The sequence below is a fragment of the Periplaneta americana genome, chromosome 12, assembly GCF_040183065.1.
Source record: "Periplaneta americana isolate PAMFEO1 chromosome 12, P.americana_PAMFEO1_priV1, whole genome shotgun sequence".
In the NCBI taxonomy this organism is placed as follows: domain Eukaryota; kingdom Metazoa; phylum Arthropoda; class Insecta; order Blattodea; family Blattidae; genus Periplaneta; species Periplaneta americana.
Genome location: NC_091128.1, coordinates 163,032,752 through 163,060,362, shown reverse-complemented (window position 1 = coordinate 163,060,362; position 27,611 = coordinate 163,032,752). Strand labels below are relative to the sequence as shown.

Below are 27,611 nucleotides of genomic sequence, written 5' to 3'. Positions count from 1 at the left end.
ATGCCAAATTACAAATAAACAGAATAATAAATATTAAATACTGTAAAGAAGCACAGGAATGATATATTTAAATTATCAATTAATTAATATTTAACTTAATATATAAATGGGAAAAAGAAATAAGTACGTAAAACAGGACCACCTAAGCTAAAAAAAAATCTATACCGAAATAAAAATTAATAGATAAAAATAGTAGGAAAAAAAATAGATGAATGATTTAATAAACGAAAAATATACTGAAATAAATAAACAGTAGCGTTATCTGAATTATTGAATGAATAAATAAATATATGAACATATAAATAAATAAAAAAGTTAGTAAATACACGAAAAAATAAATAATTAAATAAACAAATATTAAGAAATATGTACAATACAATTATAATAATTAGGGTTTCTATACTTTTAAAAAATAGTGAAATTATCTGAAAGCACGTTAAAGATATACAACAGAACACTGTTCTTAGCCTATTCAGTTGTCTAATGTATGGCTTATAGCTACTAGCACAATAAATTGCAAACAAACGAGTTAACTTTTCCTACCAAGAGAAAACAGCAATAAATACAGAACAAAAGTCAATGGACTGTAAATCTCTAATTAATTGTTATATGCATAGAAAAATGGTATCCTTTAATGTCGTGTTTGAAATTACAGAAAACACACCTGGATGCGAGGACAGTCATGGCTTTGTTTTCGTTTATTTGGTGGATGAAGTAGTAGCTGTTGAACAAGCGTCTCATCATGATCAAGCATCCGAAGCACACGCCATCCCATATCAGACCACTGTTCTCTTTGGGAACATTACACTGCGTAAAATCTATAACATACACAATCCATATTTCATTAACAATAAGTACAAAAGTTTCTCTCTATTGTACAGTCTTAGATAAAAAAAAAATGCTAAGTTCCCTTAAGAAGACTTCACTTGATTCAGTGAAAGCTTAGGTATACATGTGAAGGAATTTCTTATGCACGACTCTGCTCTGTTTTTCCTTTGTTTTGTTTGTTTATTTGTTGCTTTTCTGTCTGTTTATAAGTCAAATGAAGCTGAAACTAATTTGTAAGCTCTCGCCTAACCCGAACAGTGAACAATCTACCACATATTACATGCTAGGATGGACTTTTCCCTTCCGAGATCAATATGGAACGAACTTGCAAGACCAGTATTTGTCTGTAAGAGAATTTTTTTTGTTTTTTGTTTCTTTTTTCTAACAGCATGTTTGTAGTCTTTTGGGCATTTTTGCATTTTAGTTCCGGTATTTTTATTTTGAATATACGCAAAATATTAAAAAGATGCTTTTCAAGCACAAACATAGTTTTTAGGCATTTATAGAAGTTTAAGGTTCATTTAGGTGTTTTAGGTCCTATAGAATTTTAATAGGAGGATCCTGTGTACATTCCCTACCTGCTAGCATCAGGGACTGTCAAAATAAAATTGAATTCAAACCAGTAGCGGCCCACGGTTATAAAGGTTGGCAGTTCTGCATGAAAAATAGTGTATTTAGCAAACGCATGCTGTTTATTGCATCTAAATCGGATAACGCGTGTAATTACAGCCCCTTCTCGAAGTTGACTGTGCACCCGAAATTGTACTCCAACGATCCGCGCGCCCTACCCACTACGTGCGCTACACCTCTCCCACCTGGTACAACTAGTTACGTAGTGGAGATGTGCCCCACATGTTGATACCTGAATGAACAACCATCAGGAACTTTCTATCGTTCGAACGCTTTTAACTCCTACCGAATTTCATTACGTCAACTTTTCTAGCCTATACTCGTACCGGCAGATAGAATTATAAAACAGAGAGCTGGAAGTTCCTACAGACTTGCAATAAAGTATCGTAACTTGACCAGTTTGTGAACATGTTTGTTGCATTATTAAATTTAATTCCTTGGCAAGAAATGAGCTGTGGGACACAATACAAATTCTCCGTGTTTCCCACTCATTACGTTAGCCCCGCCATAAACCAGCACAATTAATTCATGTGGTTCAATTATGACTGAATTTCCGTTAAGCCTATATTCCATTAAGATAGTTTGCATCAAACTTTCAGCGTCATATTTTGGTGGCAATGAAGAGAAATTTTCAATAATTTTATTGCTATTCAGTAATTAATTTTGAATTGTTTTCGTAGTTCCTTTCAATTGTGACGGGCCCTATAAATGATCTTTGGAAGTTTAATCTAAATGTGGAGTAAAATCAGTCAAACCCCGAAATATACCGCAGTTTGTTGAATTCCTGATTCAGCAAGTCCTCGCATCGCTAATTCAAATGCGGCACAGAATTTCACACAGTTAATTATTTTAGATAGACCATATCTCTTTTTAAAAGCATTTCCTTCTTGTTTCTGAATGTTAATCCAATAAGCAGAATCAAGCTGTGTTAGAATATTTTAATATCGGTAACAGTGACAAATCTGTTCGACTTGAAATGAGTTCTCGAATTTTCATGCTCTTATAGTTTTTTAAGTCAAATTAACTAAATCCTTCACTCCGGTCTTTGTCCATGTATTTTCTCCTCTAAACAGAATACATGGGTGGGGGAGAAAGCATTTTCATGACCGCAGCAAAAAACCAATAGTTTCCATTACACATTTTGGTATTAAAATGACTAGTAGGCTACATGATTTCCTCGACTTTTTCCAGAAATTTCCAAATTTAAATTTGGTGTTGAACGTCCTAATTTCTTAAGTTAACGTGCAATTTCTCTTTTAATTTCGAAAAGGGTTGGTCGATTAGGTTTTCACTTCTTTCATTTTTAATATAAAATATTTCCTCAGACACATTGACTAATCACATCACACCACCCACAGTACTATAACACACTGGAACTGTAATGATATACAGTAGTCTAGAAGCCTATGTGTTCTAACGCAGGTCATAAAGAGATGAGGGTGTTGGCGGTTCTTTTGTATATTCGAACAGATCTGCTTCGGTTGCAGCTCTAATGCAGTCTTATGGGGCGGTGAAGAAAACCAGTTTTCTGCTGCCAATTACCCTGCGTTGAGCTCCAGGAACTGCCGATCACAGATCCGAAAAGTACACTACAGTTAAAATTCTCCAGCAGTTCAAGGCTCCTACAGACAATAAAATCTCGAATCGAAGGAGAATGAATTGGAAAACTAAATGAAACAATGAACTAGATTACATAAAAGCACGTTTTACATTTTTAATTTTACAGGTCCATTTAAATGGCGGTTCTGCAGCTCTGCAGTTCTTATTGTAGAGCCGCCCCTGATTCAAACGCAAACTTACTAGGCACTTGGTCAGTAATTGAAATTCGTTTAGACATGGTTTCTTGTAAATAGTTCCCTTAATCTATTACAAAATAATTCAATATCCAGTACAGGTAATTTTCTCACAATACAATTTTGTTATTCTAGGTTTAATTTGTAATTCAGTAAATATAAAATATTCTTTGTTTTTCTATGATAAATTATCTAGCTTCCATTAGTCAGGTAATCTTTTCGTACTTTGATTTTTATTGTAATTGTAAATTTAATACTAACTGTAATTTTATTCTTCATATTATAGTTGGAATCTCCTGGTAGAGGGGCAGAGAAGGCCTAACGGCCTTATCTCTACCAGGTTAAATAAATACTAATACTAAATAAAATGCAGAAATATCTGAGTAACATACATCTAGGACTTAGCAAACAAAACAAATCATAACCATTAATTAAAGTCTTGATACTGCCACTACAATAAACTTTATTTATTTATTCTGGTGTAGTTAAGGCCATCAGGCCTTCTCTTCCACACCACCAGAAATACAAACTTTCTTACCGTCCATCATAGAAGTTCCACTGGCGGCTGGGAACTTCCTGATGCAGGTGATGCCTAGCAGCTGTGCAGCCCAGCACGCGTGACTCTTCACCTCCAGCAGGAACATGCAGCCCACAATTTGCAATAAGGCTTTGATCATGATGATGGCCACGTTGTAACCCAGCAGCGTGTTCCAGCGCTTCAGTATGTAAGGCACTGGGCGCAAGTATATCTCTTCTCCTTGCCAGAGGAACACAAAGGCACCGACCAGGTAGCCGAGTGAGAACAGATTCACTCGATTCGTACCAGCAAGGAACACGATGGCCAGCGTCACCCACAAGAATGACGACAGGAAGCAACGCTTCGCAATATCCAGCCATGACCTGCAGGGCAGAAGCATTCATCAGAGTCAGATTGATACCACAATTGTTTTGAAACTTGATACTAATCTTTGCGCAGAGATAGAGTGTGCCTAACAGCTTGGTGAAGATTCAGCATGGGAAAGATGAGAAACAGTTTTGCTCAAGCAGTTCCTTTAAGCAAAACAACCTTCTTAAGTGAGAACTCAGTCTCACCAGTATTGAGAGTATTGAAGTGCCAGTATTGGAAGTATTAAGTCCTTTTACTAAAGTACTGACCCATCACGATACTCGTTCGTTTTCAGGGTATCCAAATATCAAAAGTATTGAGTCCTTTTACTGAAGTACCGATCCATCACAATACTCTTAATATTGTGGATATAGACATATCACAAATATTGAGTCCTTTAACTAAAGTACTGATCCATCACAATACTCTTAATATTGTGGATATAGACATATCACAAATATTGAGTCCTTTAACTAAAGTACTGATCCATTACAATACTAGTTAGTATTTTGAGCATATCCATCACAATACTAGTTAGTATTTTGAGCATAGACATATCACAAATATTGAGTTTTTTTACTGAAGTACTGATCCATTACAAGGGCTGATATTATTTTTTTATAATTTACAATAAAATAATATTTAAGTAACGGAGTTGAATTTTCATTACAAATTATTCTACAACGTGAGTTTAAGTGATCCAATTATCATTATTTACAACCATTGCAATTTATAAAAATGAAAATGACAATAATCCAAGTAATATTACAGCAGAAGAACGTTTGGAAGTAAATCCCGAAAAGACAAAGTATATGATTATGTCTCGTGACCAGAATATTGTACGAAATGGAAATATAAAAATTGGAGATTTATCCTTCGAAGAGGTGAAAAAATTCAAATATCAAAGTCAAATATATTTGGGGATAAGAGGGATGAAGTTACAGGAGAATGGAGAAAGTTACACAACGCAGAGCTTCACGCATTGTATTCTTCATCTGACATAATTAGGAACATTAAATTCAGACGTTTGAGATGGGCAGGGCATGTAGCACGTATGGGCGAATCTAGAAATTCATATAGAGTGTTAGTTGGGAGGCCGGAGGGAAAAGGACCTTTGGGGAGGCCGAGACGTAGATGGGAGGATAATATTAAAATAAATTTGAAGGAAATGGGATATGATGATAGAGAGCGGATTAATCTTGCACAGGATAGGGACAGATGGAGGGCTTATGTGAGGGTGGCAATGAACCTGCGGGTTTCTTAAAAGCCTTTTGTAAGTAAGTACGTAAATAAGTAAGTAAGTAAGAAGAACGTTTTCAACATAGATGCAATAGAGACAAGACGAAACTTCAAAGCAAGACAATCTTAAAGTGACAATCTATTCTCACTAACCTTATGTAGGATATGTGGTCAGGGACAGGATTCACAAAGCCTGGCTGCTCTGCTTCTTTGAGAATGCTCTTGTTGCTGCCACCGGCATACACCTGTCCTGCATAACGTTTTTCTATTCTGAACACAAGACTCTGCCGACATACTAACATCAGCAAAACGAAATCACCTGCGGATAAAAACACAAAAATAACAAAATATTATTACAGCAGCAGTGGCATTAGGAATTACATGTGTAATAATAATAATAATAATAATAATAATAATAATAATAATAATAATAATAATAATAATAATATCATCATCATCATCATCATCATCATTAACATTAACATTATTATGATCATCGTGAAGTTTTCATTTTCCAGACGGATTTACCAACATTCTTTGGCAGTAGAACAAGAGGATGAATGTTTCAAATTTCGGTCAAGAGCAGGGACTTCTATTTCAATACTGAATCCTCGAATATGAGTGTTGCTGTATAGAGGTGAATTTATTTAACTTAATTTTAGGTTTTAATAATCAATGCATTCAGTACGTCTAACTTATTTCAGTTTTAGCATACTAGTCTTTTGTTTTTACTATAATTTCAATCGTAAACTGTTCATACTGTTGTTAAATATGTTATAATGTAAAATATTTTAATTACAATGATTTACAAGAAATATGTAGCCAAAATTGCTAAATGTGTAAATAAATACACGAATACATAAATAAAGAAAGAAATAATTCCAATACAAAGAGTTTCATTTGTAACAAAGTTTTCGGATTTTCAACTTACAGCAGTTAAGCCAACTCTGACAGTGGACATTTTATGACACTGTAGTAAATGAAAGAGATCTCTTAGTATATCTTTTGAAAATTTGGTAAGCGTTACTTAATACAGTTCTTATTTCAATTGCTTCGTAAAATACAGCCTATAGGTAAAAGGAAGCATAAGGAAATTCAATTTTTAAGAAATCTTGAATTGAGTTTTGGTTGGCAATGGTAATGGCAGTACTTTTAATCTGGCGTTCCCACACCTTCTTGTTATATTTTCCAGTATGAAACCGAGAAATATGTTAATAATTACATTTTTAACACAATTTTCTTTAAAGCCTGCTTAAGCCTTGAAAGCCTTAAAGCTGGACGAAAAGGAGGTTAAGAACCACAAAATTCCTGTGCACTGGACAGTAATAATCTCTCCATCTGCTATAATATACCGTATTCTACACAGACTTCCGCAACCTTTTTCTTCAGAAGAAAAGCACTGGGTAATGATATAGGTGAAGAATATTGTAGGGGAAAATATGGCAGACTATTTCCTTTTATTTCTTCTTTTACTTGCAATGTTTAAGTGAAACAAGAATGAGAAACAAACGAAACGTGTAATGATACTCACAAACAAGTTTGTAGGCAGCTGGTGGATACACAGGATCAGGTAAGAACATCCACTCTTGCAGATTTCTCAGAATCAGTGACTGGTTCCAAGGATATTCTGAAACACGTGGATTGAGCTTACAAATCAAAGTTCAGAGAGGGGTTTTTCATACTTGTATTTGTAGCAGTTCATTCTTATACTTACCAACACACAACGCAGGTGGGAGACCTACAGCCATAGCATACTGAATGGGTATCAGCATCACAATGAACACCTGGTAGATGCCCCAGAGTTTAGCCAACTTCTCTCGCCTCATAATGACAAGAACACAGAGCCATATTCCATACAGAACTGCATACAAATCCATTCGTGTGCCAATCAGTGCAACAGTGGCCATCAAACAAATCTGGAACATGAACAATACCAATGCTTTCCAATGATCGAATAATCGTACTGCAAATGTCAACAGAAAAGGTGCACTGTTTACTGAATGACAATAGTGTTAAATTCCATACTGAACCCTAGCTTGTATTGTATTGTCCTGTATTGTATTTATTAACATTCCATGGTATTCGTACATTGCTTCACAGCTAGAATAAGGAACAAGTCAAAAAACTTTATATTTATAGTCACAGCTAGTTGAAATATATGCAGAAGAGGTTTACAATATAATCTACTAGTACAACACATAGTTTTAGTATCAATTTCATTAAGTGTTGTTGAATGTCATGAATTCACCTACAGAATAGAAGGAGTGAGAAATTAGGTACTTCTTTAATTTGGTCGTAAATAATGTCATGTTTTGAGTTTCATTTTTATATCGACAGGGAGGCTATTAAAAATTTTTACTGCCATATAACACACTCCTTTTTGATAGCACGATAAACTTGTCGATGTAGTATGAAAGTCATTTTTTTGACTCGTATTTATGCTATGAACTATTGAATTAGTTACAAAGTTTTCACGATTACATACGAGGAAGTTTATTAATGAAAAAATATACTGACAAGCCATTGGCATTATTTATAGTTTTTTTAAAATAGTCCTACACGATTCCCTAGATTTGGCACCTACTATTATTCTAATTACTCTTTTTGTAGTAGGAATATTCTGTTACTATCTGTGGAATTTCACTACTGAGTGGAAGTATGCAAAATATATTGTTTTTGAGGTATTGATATTTACTATCTTTTGCATAGATCTACTAGCAAAAGATGCTATGATTTCTCCAATATAACACATTATCGATTTTTAAGCCAAGAAATTTGATTGTTGTTTCTATTAGGAACCCATTATTAATTATTGCGCCTGTAATTTGAAAGAATTTTCTCTGGACAAAGACTATATTCTGTTACTCCTACCACAATTCCTTTGGTTCTCCATGAGTCATCAACATTCTTGGTGCAACGTAGATCTGTCTCCATGTGATGAACCATAGTTTATATCTAGGATCTATAGCTCTGGTACCTTACTGCAAAAAATAGGGAGGGGGGGGGGAAGTCGAGGTAATTTGGTTATAGGTTACAATTTATTGAATAAAACTTTACCTAATCTTCAAACACATGCCAATTTAATATAATACTGCCTATTTCACAATTGCCTATCATGGAGTGTTAAAAATTAGTGTTGATCACACTGATACTGCCTGGTAAAAAAAACTTTTTTTATTTATCAGTATATGAAATAACACATCACATTCAAAGCAATATTGTTGGGGAACCAGCTGTGATACAGTAGCCAAATTCATGCATGTGTACATTACACATCTTTAGAACATGCTTTTAATAAATGTAGTACTATATCATTAATAGTTTGTTAGTAATTTACAATTTACAAACGTAGGGTAATTCGGGTATAATTATAGGTTAAATGGTAACTAACCTAGTTTTCGTTCCAGATCATGCCACGTACATGGATTGGTGAAGGACAAATAAATATCCGAAGTGTTTTCTGTCCCTGATTTTAATGGGAGAAATTTTTTTACCTTGTTGGGTGTAATTAAAATTTTTGAATGCCTACCTAACCTTTGCATTCTGTTCTAGGATAAATACATACACTAACCTAAGACTGGAATAATTTGATTTTATATGTAAGGACTTTAAAACATGTTTTATTTCAATAATACCGGTACACATTATATCCAAATTTCCCTATCCATGGGGTAAACTGAGTATAGTTAAATTTTGGGTTGTTATTATGATAAGAAGAGGCCAACATACTTGAAAATTCAATAAAATCATTCTAGGTCGTCACAGTGCTAACATATAAAAAATTGACTGGAGAATTCTAACATGGTAACAGGCTATGGGTCTCTAAACTTAAAAAAAAAAAAAAAAGGCCGTTTTTATACCGAAATTACCCCAACCTACCCTATATAATTATAATAATGATAATAATATTACTACTCTAATACCGTACACTTTTCATCAGAGTCACATGGACTCCACTTGATGTTTATCATTTCAGAAGAGTGAAGGTATATTTCCGAACTGTTTAATATTTACCTCAATACCGAACTTGTAGAACCCATAATTGAGCAGATACTTGAAGCACGTGCGCAGATCCTGGTCTGCATGACAACGCTGTATGTTAGGAAACATGATGTGTGGCCGAGAAATAGGTTCACCACTCAGCTGGCGCTTGTACAGCTGCCGAACTCTCACAATCGCCATCAGTGTCGCCAAGAAAATTAAACCTGCAATTACAATCATGATCTGATGTAATGCTCTGCCTCAGAAGCATCGACAACATTATTTCAAATCTGCAGTAACTATTACTTTCTCTTGTGATATTTGCGTGAGATGTTTTTCCAATGTCTTCTGACTTTTCTTCTTCACGATTTAGACCAATTGAATCGCTCCATGCAGAAAGGGCTTCAGTCACAAATTTTGAAAAAACGAGATATCGATGGAAATCATATCTTTATGGATGGTTCCATCAGCCTGTGCAGAAAGATATTCAGTCCAATGCTTGGAAAGACAGAAACTGAAGCGTCAGGCTCAGAGTTCTATGCAGAAAGGAATACAAAGTACAGACTGTTTTCCTTAGTTTTCTCAAAACCAGGTCTAATGGACTGAAGCCCTTTCTGCATGGAGCGATTCAATTAGTCTGCAGTGAAGGACCTGCCCTTAGGCAGAAAACTATGAATAATAAACTAGTGAAAATAAATGTCGGTGCGAAATTTTAAATAACCAGAACTTCAATCCTAATTCTCCAAGAACAGCATGGCTATTTTCAGAGTAGTAACTGAATATGACTGGCAGCACATCTCTTCAGAATTGGAATTTATGCATCACCATAAAGTGTTCTTTGCAGAGAATAAGATTCAACTATAAATTACAACACGTACTAAACTGCAAAGCTATCAACATTTCAGAGGAAAGTGTTAATAACATCGCAGACGTTTACTGTCTTATAAGAAAACAATGAAGAAAATCCAACGTTCCAAGAATTTGATTAATTAATAAAATTAAATAATACTTCATCAGCAATGGAAAGACAATCTAAACCCTTCTCTACAAAGCCTCACCCTCATTTAAATCGAAATGACATTCCCACATTTTATATAAATATTATTTGTACATATTACACTGACAAAATTGCTTTAATATTCAAGATGATACAGTTATTTGTAACTTACCAGCCACCATAAGGATTCCTTGGCGGGAAAACAGGAGAGCAGGAAAATGGAAGAATGGGGGTGGAGGATATCTGTACAACAAAATAGATAATCAATTCTTTGTCACATAGTATTATATTGTAAAAGTAACGTTTGGAAATTCAAATACCTACGCAAAAAGTCTAAAATATCGACGTCAATTAATGAACTGGAAATTTAAATTCTACTGGTACTTTCCTTATTAAAATGCTTCGGTTGTGAACGATAGCTTGTGGATAAGTGGGCAGAAGCACAGTATGCTTAACGAGTATGGCCTCGTAAACAAATTTTAACTATCTACAATTAATAATTTGTTGTATATGTATTAGGCAATTAGGAGCTTGTGAGCACACTTACCAATATAACCCTTCAATATTTCTGGTAGATTATCACTTTTATATAGACCAAGCCAATCTGCATCATTCCCTGTGGTTACATTTTCCTAAAACAATGAATCAAGGAATAAAAAATTGAATATTTATCTTCTAACGTAATGCAGTATCGAGAAAAATTAGGCGTATGAGTAAGAAAAAATGGCGACATTTCATAATTTTTTCAAATCATATAAAATGCTATATGTATAGAGCATAATACGTTAAATGAACCTATCTCAAATTATGATTAGTCAGTATTCAACTCATTGGCGTAAAAATCACATTAACTTTTCCGAACTTACAGAAGTGAGTGAAGTCAGTTTATGCTTCTTGGTTTACTTAAACTAGGCACTACATATTGAACAGAATACTGTTTTTATTTAAAATTTTCGATAAAAGGAAAGTTAATTCGCAATTTCTCTGTAAACTGACATCCTCCTTTGATGTTGGCATTTGCTGTTGTAAGACTATATTATTGATTACTTAATACTCATCTGTTCACCACTGTTAATTGGTCTGCCTAATGCTATGGAAAAATGTCAGTACAATTTCGTTCTCAGTTTTAAGCAGACCGAACACTGATTTTGATTTAACCTGTATTGCACATGTTAATGTGTTCTCGTTCCAGTCCCCTTTAATAAGAGCTTTCTTCAACATGACGTACCCACTCGAAAAGTTTGGACAGTAGGCCTAAATATTTACTCACGATGCAAAAATGAATAGAAACATGAATAATATAGAATATATGAAGCTGGTAGGTATGTTGTTGTGGACTCCTTTCTAAATTAAATTATTTATTCCTTTTACATGAAAGATGTATTGTCTCTAAAATCGAGACAACTTTCTGTTCCACCCAACTTTTTATCATAATACTAAGGATTATACAAAGTGGCGCATTTTCAGTGACCCAGTTTTAAGTTGGCACTACAACTCAATTGTGGAGGGAATGGGGAGTGTAATACCATTGTTGTGTAAACATTGATGTTGGAATTTTGTAGCAGAGGATACGTGGTGCAACTGTGTAGGTATATTTTATATTTTGTGTTTAATAAGAGCCAACAGTTGCCCTGCATGCTTTTAGAAGAGGATCTGGTGATAGACGACATCAATATAGAATAGACGCACATTTTGATGATTAATTATGCCATGTTCAGGGAACAAAAGGAGGACCCTCTGAAAAATGTAAAATGCAAAGACGTAAAAATGAAGGCATGTTCACCCTGCTTCTGGAGGACATTATTTTATAGAAAATAATATCCAAGACACGTTTCCAAAAATATGTATACTTCGTTCCATAATATATGACAGGCGAAGTAAACATTGCCAGCAGAGGAGGAGAGACGTGCAATTGCTATTGAACCAATGGCAAAGGTCTCATTCCACGCTTATCCTGAAGTTGGGCGAGGAGACCAGCAATGTTCACTTCGCCTGTCAGACATTATGGAACGAAGTACAGAAACACTGAAAAATAATTTTTGTTCACTACAATTTCATTAAATTAACATATTTAATGCGCCACTAAAAATACGCCATTTTGTAGGTGGAAACTGATATGAACACGGAACAATACTCCAGTCTGTTATCTTCGAAATATTTTCTACTTATAATATATAATATAACAATATTATATCATATTAATAATCACTAGAAATTAGATTCTCAATACTTACAGTACAGTTCACGGCATAGTTTTTATGCTCGAAGTAGGTGATCTGGTAGATCATTTTGAGGAGAAGTAGAATCGAGACAAGCACTGACACTGCATGACACACGAGGGTATGAGTTTTGCTTCCGAACGACAGCGCCACCACAGCAAGGAGAAGAAAAACGAAGTGCATAGCACACACCTGTGAGACATCACCAACAGCGAATTAATGTTTAAAATATACCCGAAATAATACTTGCTCAAAGCGGCATTAGTTTCATCAGCAGAAGCAAGAAATCAACTCACATCAAAAACGCAGAGCAGCATGATGGACAGCAGCATGAGCTTGAGCATGTGCAGCTCCATGAACAGCCACACCAGGTCCACCACTTTCTCTATTTGTATCTTCAGCTGTATTGCTAGCTGCTGCAATTCTTTAGTTGATAATTCTAAAAAGAAAAAGACAAAAAGGAATATAAAATAAGTTTACTCATAGAACACATAATGTAAAGGTAAAGTCAACCATATTACAAGCCAAATCCACCCAGAGAGTGACGGAAGCTTAAGGCCAGTCCTACGTGCTCGCCGTGTTTACATTAAAGAAAATGTCCTTGGTACTCATTTCTGTTAGAGGACAAGTAAACCCTAGGGCCACAGTGCGACCTCAAGGAAGGATTAGATCAATGGAAAAATCCATGATCTCACCTGGAGTCGAACCCGCGACCTTCTGGCTTACAGCATTATGTCTTAATTGCAACACTACTGCACGCTCCCTCCCTCGAATAGAGCTTCATCAAATATTCAAGGATGATGATGATGGAAGTACAGGTGTATTTTTCTAGCCTGGCCGCTTCCATGTGCAAACAGTTAAGTAGGAGAAATGTGGAGGGAGATGGTATGTGATCTTAGCTTGAAGGGAGGAGGAGAAAAAGAATGTTGAAGTTCTAGTGACATGCTAGAAAACATTGGAATCACCTGCGTACTATAAGCGATAACAGAAGTCATTCACACTGAATGGTACGCCTTCAACTTAACAATACAGAAAATTATATTAATAAACTCTGTACATTAATATTATTTATTTATATTTTTATATCCAATGCCGCCAGGTTGTCTTTCGACATTTCTGGTCCTTTCCTGGCCGTGGCTTAGTTGTAACCCACTTCTGAGGTTGGGGCGCCTGGAAGGCGGAGTTACATTACCCCGATGATGTGATAGGATGATTATGATAATGTGGTGCCAGGAGAGGTCTTAAATCTAAACTTAACCTAAATTCCAGACCATGGACGAACACAGGAATAATCCCCTTTAAGGAAAAATTCCTGTGCTCTAACCGGGAATCGAATCCGGGACCTCATGAACTATAGCTAGAAGCTCTGACCACTAGACCATGAGGCTGGTCAATTATAGCAATATAGAAACAAGCATGCACACTGAACCGAAAATTCAGAAACCAAACACAATAGAACAGTACGAAACATAAACATACAAAAACACATCCTCAGCACTCAACTAAATTTCATAACGCACACCCTCTCTGTACATTAATATGATACACTTTCTATACTTTACACCTGCAGATATCATGTATGTCAAATTACTGTTTCATTAAAAGCGTCAACATTAGATTTAGGAATTTTCTTGTTCTAATTTTATTTGGAGTTGAAAATGATCATACATCAAACAATGTCTTTTAAATTCGCACTATGTACTAAAGCCAAAGATAAAAAATGGAGCAATTTAATAAAAAAAAACAAATTATTCCAGAAATCCCACGTAAATCTGCAGTAGCAAAATTCAGACTGCTTACAGAACACGATTATTTGGCCAAACACTTGAATAAAATAGGAATTTACACAAATCCAAATTGCCCTCTATGCAACAAAGAAGAAGAAATGACTGAAGATCATCTACAAACCTGTGAAGTTCTACCTGATGGATCCACCACAGAGAAATATTGGAGAGCAAGAATGCTAATGGCTTCGTTGCCAAGGCCCGGCATTAGATAACAACAACAACATGTTTTTTAAATTCATTATTAATTCGTCGGACTGTTTTTTCAAAAACACAAAACGCTTAAGCTGGCCTCTTTTGAAGAGTTTTGAGATTTATTCAACTTTCTTTCTTCTTTCTTCATAAAACTATACGCAATGGTTATCCTCTTCCGTGTTTGACTATGGAGTACTTTCCCTTTAAGTTTACCTTGGCCAGCGCCATTCTCAACACGGAGAATCACTATGTTTTTGAATTCGGTAATATGACACATGCATCAGGAAAACTATTGCATTCGTCGAGCATTGCAGTAGGCCTATAACTAACCCCTACTTTTTTTTATCAATGTTAAATGAATTCGTCCATGAACTACTGAGCAGCTTGCTGACATAGGCCAAGCTAAAAAAAATACACCTCCAGCTATGGTATGAAAAAAACAACGAAGACAATAATAATAATAATAATAATAATAATAATAATAATAATAATAATAATAATAATAAAAATAATAATAATAATAATAATAATAATAATAATAATAATAATAATAATAATAATGATGATGACGATGAAAAGTACTCTTTTCTTACGTTTGAGTGTGCGCAGAGAGGGCATTGGAACATTTTCCTCTTTCTGTTGTTCATCTGCACCACCTTCTGGGTCCTCTGTCACGTGACCTTGGCCTCCTGCTACTGAACTGCCATACATACTCGATTCCCGCTTCAAGATTTCCGATCTGCACAGGAAGTAACCAGGAATATATAAAACTGAATACTTATTCTTAATGATGTTAAATTTATTACTTTACAAAAGAACTGACCAATTATTATATAAAATAATTAAGAACTAAAAGACAAAACACTAAATCAAAATTATATTTCATCAGCTTCGTGCGACTTCAAGTCTGTATGCCATTTTGCTTACCTGCATTTGATGTCTGTCAGAAGAAGGAAGTCCTTGTGAAAGTAATGCATTTGTATCACTGTGATTACTAGGAAAAAGGTAGGGGTGAGCAGTTTGACGAACAATTCACTCGTCTGAAATTTCTCCATCCCAATATCTCTTTGTCTGAAGAGAAGAGAAACACAATAGTCATAACTACTCAATGATTTATTATGGCAAATTATATATATATATATATATATATATATATATATACACACACGAATATAATAAAAATTACTTACAGTTCCAGAGAAATTCCAAGATAATCTGTCCAGTAGCTGGGGAAGGAGTCGAACTGGTAAGTATAGATCAGCACCAATATTGACATCGAGTAAATGATCACAGTTAGCCAGAACCCGTACATGAATTTGCGCCATGCTTGGTAGGACAGCTGTAACACAAAGTTTTACTCACATTGTATGCATTTTTTATTTAATGAAACAATTTATAAGTGCCTGAGATACGTCATGCACAATAATACTCATCAGTATTAAATAAATTGTAATGAATTTATATACTATAATAAATTCTACAAAACACAAAGAAATATGGCATAAACATTATTTGAAAATTGAAATATTTGTGATACATAATTATGATTTTATGACTATTTATTTATAAAGTAACAGTACTTCACGTTAAATAATATACACTAGTATATTCTTCTAAGGAAAACAATATGTTCTGTATTTGAATTATATTGCATCACGAAGAATTGGAACAAAGAAATAAATACTGGCACATAAATACATATACAAACTGAAAACAAAAAAAGCAATTACCGGTATTTTTTAGGCTTTCATTTCATTGCTCATCTATTGCAATTGCAATGTGCACAATGTTAAAACACATTTTCTTAAATTACAAGAGTTCACTTTTCTCATTTGAAGGACCTGCTGTAAACATTTCACGTTTATTTTTACGTATGACATTCTCTATATCAATTACGTTAGCAGTTGCAATCCTTAAAACTGAACATAAATGACTATCAGTCGACTCCTTAGACTAGACTTGTTAAGTTTCATGGAAGACATAACTGTTTACATCTACACATACTGCCAAGCATTGATATTATTTCTGAAACAATTTTTTATTTTATTATTTAAAATAAAAAGTAAAAATGGAAGTAATTGAGGATATTGTGAAGAATTCGATGTTCTTTACTCTTTAGCATGAGGTCGAGTGACGCACTGTATTGAATTTGTACTCCCCTATCACGTCCAACATAAGACTGCAGGTAGGAGAGGGGTAGCAGGAGAAATAAGGTTCGAACGCATGCTGTTGCTGGAACGAAATTGAACTACAACACGTAATACAACAGGACGACAACGCTGACAAACTATGAGTGGAGAGTGGGTGCATATTACACAGCATAAGAGATGAAGTTTGAACAGGGGAACATACATAAAACGGACACTGAAATTATAAATGCAGTGCGAAATTCTTCAGTTTTTGCAGTGTGTCACAGAGATATACAACTTTTCGGAGCTACATTTAAACTCCATCATCAGGAACCTAGCTGTTGGATCGGGAAAAATAGCTCTTTGTAATGGACAGAATATAAATTAAGTTTTTCTTACCTGAAAGACGAGCACAAAGATAAGGAAGAGTGCCATGTAGATGATGCGATACACAGTCATGCGAGTGCCACTCAAGCCTATCACGAAAAGCATGATGGCAACAACCCAGATCCAGAACTTGGTAAGCAGGCTGTTAACGAAGTCACCCAGCCAGTTCATGGCCTGGCTCGGTGGTTTGGCTCCCTCTGCGCCTGTGAAACCTGCAAAAATTAATTGAAAAAACGTTTTTGTGCTTATAATTCTACAAATTCAATCTTCGCACAATACACAGCAAAATAAGACTAGATTTTTTTTACATGATCAGATACACTATGTTGTTGTTTTCTAATGCCAGGTGTTTGACAACAAAGTCATTTGGCCTCTTGCACTCCAATATTTTTCAAAGATATTATCATGGTCAGCCACTGAAGCACAGATTTTGAGATGTTCCGAATCCATTTCTTGGTTTGAGTTGCACAATGGGCAGTTAGGGGACTGATATATTCCAATTCTATGCAGGTGTTTGGCCAAACAATCATGGCCTGTTGCCAATCTAAATGCAGCTACAGACGATTTTCGTGGTAAATCGGGAATTAACTGTGGATTATGATGCAGAGAGTTCCATTTTTTCCCTTGGGATTGTGTTATCAAATTTTGTTTGTTGAAGTCTAAGTATGTAGATTAAATAAATCTCTTCACAGAGTAATACGTAGATTTAGTAACAGGTCTGTAAGTAGCAGTGCTGCCCTTCTTTGCTAAAGCATCCGCATTCTCGTTTCTCCCAGGATTCCACAATGGGATGGTATCCATTGGAATACAATTCCTTTATTGAGTGTTATTAATTGAGAGAGCATTTTAGTTATTTCTACTGTTTGAGATGAAGGTGTGTGTTTAGAGACTATTGATAGAATAGCTGCTTTGGAGTCTGACAATATAATTGCATTCTTAAATTTATTGATGTGGCATAGAAGATTCCTGAGACTTTCACTTATTGCAACGATTTCTCCATCAGAACTTGTTGTTCCATATCCAAGATCTATAAAGTGAGAAGAGACAGCTCGTAACACCTGCACTGGCACCATGTTCTCTGGAGATCAAGGATCCGTCGGTGTATAAATGAAGCCAGTTTTGTGGAGGGTACCTAATATTAATTATTTCTAAAGACAATTGTTTCATTATTTCAGTGTTTACTTCTGATTTCAGTATTTCTTCTGTTAAATTTAGATTATGTTCTATATTTAATAGAGTTAAAGGGTTTGGTTTAATTTGTAAGTTTTCTTTTAAATTCGGGATACACTATGTAATTCAAATCATTCATATTTACGTTTCCAATAGTTCTCTAATCATGATGATAGGATTTTACTAAAAAAAAATAAGTAACATAATGCAGGATTCCAATTCGAAATGAGGCAGTAGAACAAGTGGACATGCCTGATCGTGAAACGAGTGAGCTCGAGTTCAAATCCTGGTTGAGGTTTTTTTTCAAGGTTTTCCCTCATTAAGAGCAAATGCTGGGTAACTTTCGGCACTGGACTCTGGACTCATTTCGCTGGCATTATTACCTTAATCTCATTCAAACACTAGATACCCACAGTAGTTGATAAATGTTGTAAAATAACTAATTAAAAAAGAAGTGGACAGGTTTAAATACTTGGGGTGTACTGTAAGCAGTAACATGGGCTGCTGCCAGGAAGTCAGAAGGAGAATAACATTGGCAAAGGAAGTTTTTCACAGAAAAAGAAGCATCTTCTGTGGACCTCTGGAAAAAAAACTAAGGAAGAGACTAGTGAAGTACTTTGTGTGGAGTGTGGTAAGTATTGCATGGAACAAAAACATAGACATTACGACGAAGTGAAGACAAGCAACTGGAAGCACTTGAACTGTGGATACGGAGAAAAATGGAGCATGTGAAGTGGACAGACAGAATAATAAAAGCTGTACTAGAAAGAGTGGAAGAAGAAAAGATAGTGCTGAAACCGATCAGAAAGAGAAAAAGAAATTGGCTGGATCACTGGCTAAGAAGAAACTGCCTTCTGAAGATGCACTGGAAGGAATGGTGAACAGGAGAAAAGTTTGCGGTAGAAGAAGATAGGCCTAATAGATGACAGACAACATTAAGATATATGGATCATATGCAGAGACTAAGAGAAAGGCGTTAAATATGAAAGATTGGAGATTGCTGAGTTTGCAGTGAAAGACCTGCCTTTGGGCAGAACACTATGAATGAAATAGAATTTCAGGGTTGGTATTGGTAAGGCGCCACCTAGCAGAGATAACTTGTTTAAGTGAGAGAGAATGAAATATTTTCGCCCTGTGATTGTCAATGAATAAAGAGGCAGGGGTTTGGACAGGAACATGACATGACTCCATATTGTTACACAAAGCTTTTCCGGTATGTGGCTGCTCGCAAAACCACAAGTCTTTCCTCCACACAAGAAACTCTCATATTCACCTCGCCATCTTGCACTCTTGGAATGGCTGGGAATTTATGATTTCCCTCATGTCTACCAAATGTCTTCCACCATAGTCACCCCTCGAAATACGTTCACCAGTAACGAGTAACACGGGCTCAATTTTCATGCACAGATTTGTTTTACAGGAAAAATAAATCATCATCATCATCATCATCATCATCATCAATGGCACGACAGCCCTTCATGGGCCCTGGCCTTCTTCAGAAGTTTTCGCCATTCCTCCCTATCCAATGCCAAACTTCTCCAATTTCTAACACCCAAAGTCTTGATATAAATCCTTTAGTCGTTTACTATGTCATCTTGAATAAGTCCGTCCGGCAATTACTTCTTCAGATTCCGTAACAAGATGTTTTTTATGGTGTGAGGCCATCAACCCCACGCCCAACCCCCAATCTGGAGGACCGGGTCCCTCATTTATAACCCCAGGGACTGGGTGGCCCAGCTATACCCCCAGGCACTGGGTTCCCATTTAGTCGCCTTTTACGACATGCAAGGGATACAGTGGGACAATTCTTTAATCCCGGTCACCACATGGGAGGGAAAAATAAATAGTGTACTGAAACTTTTCGCCCCCTCTATACTTTCAGGAATAGCTATCTAAAACGTATATTTATTATTGTGTGTGTCTGTGTGTGTATCTAATGCTCTGGATTTAACAATGAAGTCATCATCCTTCTGGCTTCCCAATATTTTGATGGAAGGTCCACAAATGTCCTAAGAGTTTCACAATTAGCCAGGTGCTCCATCTCCATGTCCTCTTCTCTGGTGCACAGTAAGCATTTACGTGAATTCAGTACTCCAATACGATGGTGGTGTTTACTGAGGCAATCATGACCAGTAATCAATCTAAACATGGCCACGGCAGATTTTCGAGGTAGATCAGGAATTAGTTTTGGATCTTTGAATGATTCTTTCCATTTTGAATTTTGATGTTTTGCCTGTTCGCTGTAACTTATTCTTTTTATGACTCGCTTTATTGATTCATATGGGAACTTCAAATTTGTTTTTAAGTTGATATAAGTTCCTTTCTTTGCTAACATATCTGCTTTCTCGTTACCGTTCAGTCCGCAGTGGGCCGGGATCCATTGGAAGACCACTTTTTTATTTAGCATTTGAATTTGTTTTATCATGCAATGAATTTCTTTTACTTTTTCCATTTTAGGGGATGTAGTTGAGCTGATGGACTGGATTGCAGCTTTGGAGTCAGACAGGATGACTATATTTATTATTGTAAAGAATATTTTTCAAAGTTATCAACATCCTGCTATTGTAGGAATGAGGTCAATCACAAAGATATAAACTTTATACTTACCCCTCGTTGCAGGACCAACAGTTATTTGTAAAGGTGCAGCCATATCTTCTAAAGCAGAAGTGTTACGTCTTTCAAAGCGTTCTTGCATGAACTGACGTAATGTTATCCAGAAGAAAAGAGTGTACAAACTCTGCAAGAAAAAAGTAACAGAGGTAATGTGTTAGTATATATAGTATCGTTGTTTTCTTTTTATTCTTATTGCAAGACTCTTGTTTCACAAAGTAGTCCCCACACAGATATTCAAAAAGAGAGTTTGAAGTTATTCTATATGATGTAATACTCAAGGTGTAAAAAAAAATTGTCCGTTCACGGAGTTCTATGTCAACTGTACAAGTAAAAATCATTAATTAAGAAATAATAAATCAATAGTTTGGATTAAAAATGTGAAATACCAATACACATTTGATAATATAGTCACCCATTCTTGTCATACCCAACATTTTGGGCTATTAAGAACATAACTTTACTCAAATCTTTAATGCAGTCTCCAATGATGAGGGATTAAAGCCACTGGTACCACGTACAGTGAGTTCCTGTGAATGTTCCCAGTGTTTCTGTCAGCTGACCAACGGCAAGTGTCCCCCTCCCTCACTACTGATGCTCCTTGCATACGTGATCTTAGAACACTTCGTCAGGTTGAAACTTACATATTAAAAAGGTATCCCCATCACATGCCATGAAGGCACTTGGAGGCATGGAGGTAGAGTCCCATGCTTTCCATGACCTCGGCACTAGAATGAGGTGGTGTGGTCGGCACCACGCTCTGACCGCCTTTTACCTCCGGGAAAGACCCGGTACTCAATTTTATAGGAGGCTGAGTGAACCTCGGGGCCGTTCTGGAAGTTTGGCAACGAGAAAAATCCCATCACCACTTTGTACTAGAAGAATTAAATCAATAAGTGACTATGCAAAGTATGTAATTTAAGTTAAGAAATGTAATGTATTCCTCTACACTTCATATGGCTATTTGGCTACAATAAAAGAATTATTATTATTATTATTATTATTATTATAACGAATTTTATTTTGCATTCTCTTTGTATTCTTTTGGTAAACTGATTGGTCTCTTCTTTTTTTCTCCTACTTTTGTGTAGTTTTATACCTTTTTTATATTTCATGTCTCTTCTTCATTTTCAATTCCCTTTACTGAGCTTAAAACTCATGTGAAACTTACATATTATGTTATACTAATAACATTCGGTATTCACCCTCCTCACAGTAGCTGCTGGAAGTGTTGCCCACCATGTGTCATACATAATTCACATGACATCATCCACAGAAACTGCTTCATTAAACTTATTATCTAAATTTAGTACTGGTACTGTTTTTATACGCGGAACTGGAAAGCCAGGAAATTTACGTCTGAAGTTTTCCCTTCTTCTGCTACACGATTTCTTTTTCTGCATATTTGTTTTCAAAATGTTCAAGCACTGAATATATAACAATTGCAAAACACAACACAACATAAAGGAATAAACTGCACATATTCTTATGTTGTTGTTGTTGTTTTCTAATGCCAGGCGTTTGACAATAAAGTCACTTGACCTCTTGCACTCAAATATTTTTCAAAGATATTATCATGACCAGCCACTGAAGCACAGATTTTGAGGTGTTCCGAATCCATTTCTTGGTTTGAGTTGCATAATGGGCAGTTAGGGGACTGATATATTCCAATTCTATGCAGGCACATATTCTTATTTGACTCACAGTGTGACTTTAGTGCTATCAACGAGAGAGTGGTACAGCTAACATGCTGTGTTGACTTACAATTTAGACATAATTCACACATCACTCAGCAGATGACTGAAATGTTGCTCTTTTTTTTTTTTAATGTCAGTCTCTTGTTAAGCCACTATTTTATAACACATACCCTATATTGCTTATCTAAGCCAAGAACGATACTAGACCAAAACCGTGCAAAACAATATGACCTCACTGACTTATCTGCAATGGGTTGAAAACCAAAATCAATATACACTATAAAATATTGTCCCATAAATATTTCATTATAAGTAACATCTTTATACATATGTCACTTCAAATCAGTGCAATGTAATTAACCATTATGCTAGATTAATGATGTATGTATCTAATGCTCTAAATTTGACAAAGTCATTCTTCTTCTCATCTCCCAATATTTAGAGATGGAGTCCTTAAATGATCAAAGTGCATCACATATTAATAAATTATGCTAGATTAAAACAAACCAAATGTACCTATACAAACCTAACAAACAAACCTAATGTACCAGTACCTATACATTATTCACCACGTGCATAGTGGTACATTAGTATGGTTCTTGGCTTGGATAGATTTAGGGGAATTACCTCTTTCAAGGTATAGAATTCCAAATCATTCTATAACAAAAAACTAGAAATGTTATGCTATTTTCAGACGTCGATATAGTTTGATGTAACTTTGATTTAACAACTTAATATTGTTGATGTGGAGTGCATATGACGAAACATCTATAACTATAGCTCTTTGTTAAATCACACAGAACAGTTTCATGTAACTTCGATTTTGCAGCAATGAATAATCTCGAAATTCATCGTATACAGTATTTAAAATTTGATTTACTTTTAAACAGTGTGTAATTTTACTTGATAAATACCTAGCCAATTAATAATTTCACTGCTTAAAATAATGGAGTTAATAAAGCAATGTAAAAGGCAAGCCAGAAAGTAAATTTATGTGTGTGTGACAACTTGTATATCAATATACCGGTATTATATAAATCGGCTACCGGTACATGTAACAGTATTTTTGTAACTATGGGCGCTCAAGTACACATAACTTTATGAGTTACTGCATATTTTACTCACCTTAACTAACAGAGGCTCACACGGCAGATTGTCCGGCCTGGAGAATCCTATCTGTCGCAAGTTCACGCCATTTACTTTCTCTGGCAGCTCTTCTTTCTTCAGATCCATGCAGTATATGTATTGTGCCAGTAGTAATAATATGGCATACACTACAAGAAAAGGTGAGCATCTCATCATGGAACGACGCTGGTTGGGCAGGATCCATAGGATGCTGGCCCACAACAGCAACACAAAGGTCAACCAACTGTGGTAAGTAATACTCCAGGCCTGCAACAACACAATGCAAGATAAAACCTAACCTCAATGCATAGAAAGCTCATGAATATTGCTCAACTTAATTAATGGTGGAAATCTTTTAAAAACCAATGTATCTTTTTTTAGTTGGTTATTTAACGGTGCTGTATTAACTACTAGGTTATGTAGCATTGATGAGATTTGTGATAGTGAGATGGTATTTGGCGAGATGAGGCCGAGGATTCGCCATAGATTACCTGGCATTCACCTTACGGTTGGGGGGGAGGGGAAACAACCAGGTAATCAGCCCAAGCGGGGATCGAACCCATGCCCAAATGCAACTTCAGACTGGCAGGCAAGCACCTTAACTGATTGAGCCATGCCGGTGGCTAATAATGTATCATTAGATATACATTACTACTTTTTATTATTATTTTAGGTACCTATACAATCAAAAGATTTAAAGTTACCAGATATCCCCATTTTGCAGAGAAAGCCTCAGGACTGAATTATGTTCTTGGACTAAATTTTTCTCCGAAATGTTCTCGAATTTCTATTCTGAAGTTAATGTTTTGGTCGGTCATTCCTGATCTGAAGTTTTGTTATAACATGTTTAATGTTATTTTACTGCCAAATGGTCTCTTATTTACAATTCCAAAAAGTTATTTGAACTGTTCTTGTGGCTGCCAGAATGTAACAATTGGATGGAGAATGTTTTCTCTTATGAACACAATGGTGACTTCTTAGGAATCAAAACTGATCACAGAAATTGTAGTAATTTCGAGGGCAAATATTATCAACATTTTAAATAATAAAAATTCATATTCACATATAGTGTAATTCAATAGTGTATTAAGTAGGAAAGATTAAATGTGATAGAAAGTTAAAATTTGCTAAAACGAACTAACAACTTTCACTTGTGCATTGTGCTAAATATTAAAACTTAAAAAGGTACTACTGGTTTATCTTTGTGATTACTTTCGGCATCAGTTTGAGAAGGTGACAATATGCCGAAACTAGTCACAAAGGTATAATACCTTTTAGGTTTTAATATTTAACATAGTGCATAAGTAAAAGTTGTTAGTTCATTTTAACAAGTTTTAACGTTCTATCTAATATGATATACAAGTGATAAAAGTATTGTGAAACATGAAAGAAAAGATTAGTTTAATTTATGGAGCACTTTTCTCATATGCTGGCACATATAGGGTGAGGGAGGAAGGTTTGAAACCTGTCCCTGGATTCAGTCAATAGAATATGGTACCCTTAACATGGTGATAAATGTCATAATAACTACCATATTTGCTCGAATACCCTGCGTCCTCGAATAAGCCACGCACCCCACTTTTGATTAAAAAAAAACTTTCAACAAAAATGTATTCAAAACAAATTACAAACAATTAAACACAAATATTTCAGCTTCCATTGAATTTTATCCTGAAACAGGATGAATTTCAAACCCACCCTATGCGAATGCATTGCACGCATGTCACTTGAGTTGCTTAATCAGGACATTGGAAGGAACAAAACACGCAACTGGTTTCTTCTTTCTCCCAACATCACCTACACATGAATTACCAGTAACAACCATGACTTGAGCCCTGATGATGACCGTCAATATGCTTGTTATCAAATCTGTGCTCTTTCTGTTTAATAAAATAAAGTTTGACTGGGGACAGGCTGTGAACCCTCAGGAAGGAATGCAGTCTGTCTCACACTTGCTGTTTCACTCCAAACACTTCGGGATTTATAAGAAAGATTTTTTCTTATTGCTATGAGTCCAGCACTTACTGGAACGAAAAAGAGGTCTAATGTGAGAGGGAAAGTAGGAAGTTGAAGCCTTCATCTTAATAAAAGGTCCAGCCTCCTCATTACCTATGACAGCAGTGTCAGGAATTATCAATAATTCATTACATTAGCAACCACGTAACTGCAGACTCTGTACTGCACTGCACTGCAATATTTCTATTACAACTTTTTTCAACAAAAGGCAGCCCTCAATTCAATGGAAAAATTAACCGAAACCTGATAAAAAAAAAAAAGTGCTGCAAACACATTACACCCATACACTATCAGTATAGATAACTCAACAACATTCATTACGTAGTAGAACGTGCTACTTACCATCATGGCAATATTTGTTCCAATATATGACGATCGGTTTATTATCCGGAATAAAGACGCAAAGAAATCCAGAATTTGCTCACACAGTCCAGGCTGATTTTCTTCTTCACCTGTAACATGTAAAACTGCAAATTCTAGCCATGCATAAATTCCAGAATCACTCAATTACAAAATGCACATAGATCATTCATAAAATATCACAGCACGACAAAAATTCTTAATGTTGATATTTCTTAGTGTTGAGGTAGAGATGAACATAATGACTGCTGAAGTTACAATAATACCTACACACTGAACATACGGTTAGACTGAGTAAAATGAAATTCATGCAAACATGAACCTATCAGCAATCATGGAGCTACACAGGCCCATCATCGATCAGGGGCTGAAGAGGTTACATCTTAGGGAGCACAAAATATAAAAACAAAAACAGAATATAGCAATTTCATTATGCAAGCCATCACTACTAACAAGTTACCATCACAAAAGCTGACAGCCAGGAGGCTAATCCACAAAAGTATGGTGTAAAATTTAACAAAAATTTGCTAGTACCTAATTTTTCTTTTGTCGGACCCTTAACTAGCTGAATAATTTCAAGGGAAAAATTGTTCCAGGACCGGGTATCGATCCCGGGACCTCTGGTTGAACGTACTAGCACTCTGCCAACTGAGCTACCTGGGAACTCCACCCAACACCGTCTCAACTTTTCCCTTTTTATCCACACAACTCGCATGGGTTGACAGAACGCCAGAGACCCACATCGAGTGCACACAAACTGTGTGTACTCGATGTGGGTCTCTGGCCTTTCGTCAACCCACGCGAGTTGTGTGGATAAAAAGGGAAAAGTTGAGATGGTGCACACAAACTGTGTGTACTCGATGTGGGTCTTTGGCGTTTCGTCAGCCCACGCAATTTGTGTGGATTAAAAGGGAAAAGTTGAGACGGTGTAGGGTGGAGTTCCCGGGTAGCTCAGTTGGCAGAGCGCTGGTATGTTCAACTAGAGGTCCCGGGATCGATACCCGGCCCCGGAACAATTTTTCCCTTGAAATTATTCAAATCTGCTTTACAGGAAGCTTTACCTGAAAGATTAGATTTCCTTAACTAGCTGTTATTTGTCCTGACTTTACAAGTGTGCCCACAGATGTCGCTAGTGCCGAGAAGTGTAGACCACTTAGTTCGTCAGAAACTATACAGAGTGCATCACAGGTGGTAGGTCTTACATTTCACTCGTAATGAATTATGTGGCATGGGATTTGAACACAGACCTCCTGGTTTACAAGCCCAACGTGCTAGCACTGAGACAGTGTGGCAATTAATAACTAATATAAACCAAATAAATTATGTTCTACTAAATTCTACCATATTCTGTATTTTATTACTTCCTGTTTTCTTACCAGTGAAGGAATGATAGTTTCGTGTCATTAATACTTTTATAAAACATTTACATTAACTGAGTTATGTGACTCAATAGCAGTAGTATGAGTGATAATGAAATTAATGAGATTAAATGCGTACGACAGTTAGAAAGAGAACAAAAAACTCTACGCAGCGGATCAAACATAAAATCCTTTTCAATGGCAGTG

The 27,611-nt window shown here is 35.7% G+C and overlaps 1 protein-coding gene across 13 annotated transcripts in view; it reads right to left on the bottom strand.

The window, feature by feature from the left end:
• The window catches only part of Piezo (piezo type mechanosensitive ion channel component), a 303,168-nt gene that overhangs the window by 92,093 nt on the left and 183,464 nt on the right, over nt 1-27,611 (bottom strand). For 11 of the 13 annotated variants that reach the window (XM_069842458.1, XM_069842460.1, XM_069842464.1 and 8 more), the window contains 16 exons: nt 26,029-26,153; nt 23,671-23,937; nt 20,846-20,975; nt 17,081-17,280; nt 15,743-15,891; nt 15,480-15,623; nt 15,146-15,291; nt 12,870-13,012; nt 12,589-12,765; nt 10,902-10,986; nt 9,391-9,581; nt 7,091-7,292; nt 6,908-7,003; nt 5,530-5,695; nt 3,790-4,151; nt 665-818 (listed from right to left, as the gene is read on the bottom strand). In XM_069842458.1, coding sequence (XP_069698559.1) covers nt 665-818; nt 3,790-4,151; nt 5,530-5,695; nt 6,908-7,003; nt 7,091-7,292; nt 9,391-9,581; nt 10,902-10,986; nt 12,589-12,765; nt 12,870-13,012; nt 15,146-15,291; nt 15,480-15,623; nt 15,743-15,891; nt 17,081-17,280; nt 20,846-20,975; nt 23,671-23,937; nt 26,029-26,153 — 2,737 coding nt within the window. The remainder of the gene's footprint in view (nt 1-664; nt 819-3,789; nt 4,152-5,529; nt 5,696-6,907; nt 7,004-7,090; nt 7,293-9,390; nt 9,582-10,901; nt 10,987-12,588; nt 12,766-12,869; nt 13,013-15,145; nt 15,292-15,479; nt 15,624-15,742; nt 15,892-17,080; nt 17,281-20,845; nt 20,976-23,670; nt 23,938-26,028; nt 26,154-27,611) is intronic. The other 2 variants (XM_069842461.1, XM_069842470.1) reach the window with 1 other exon arrangement.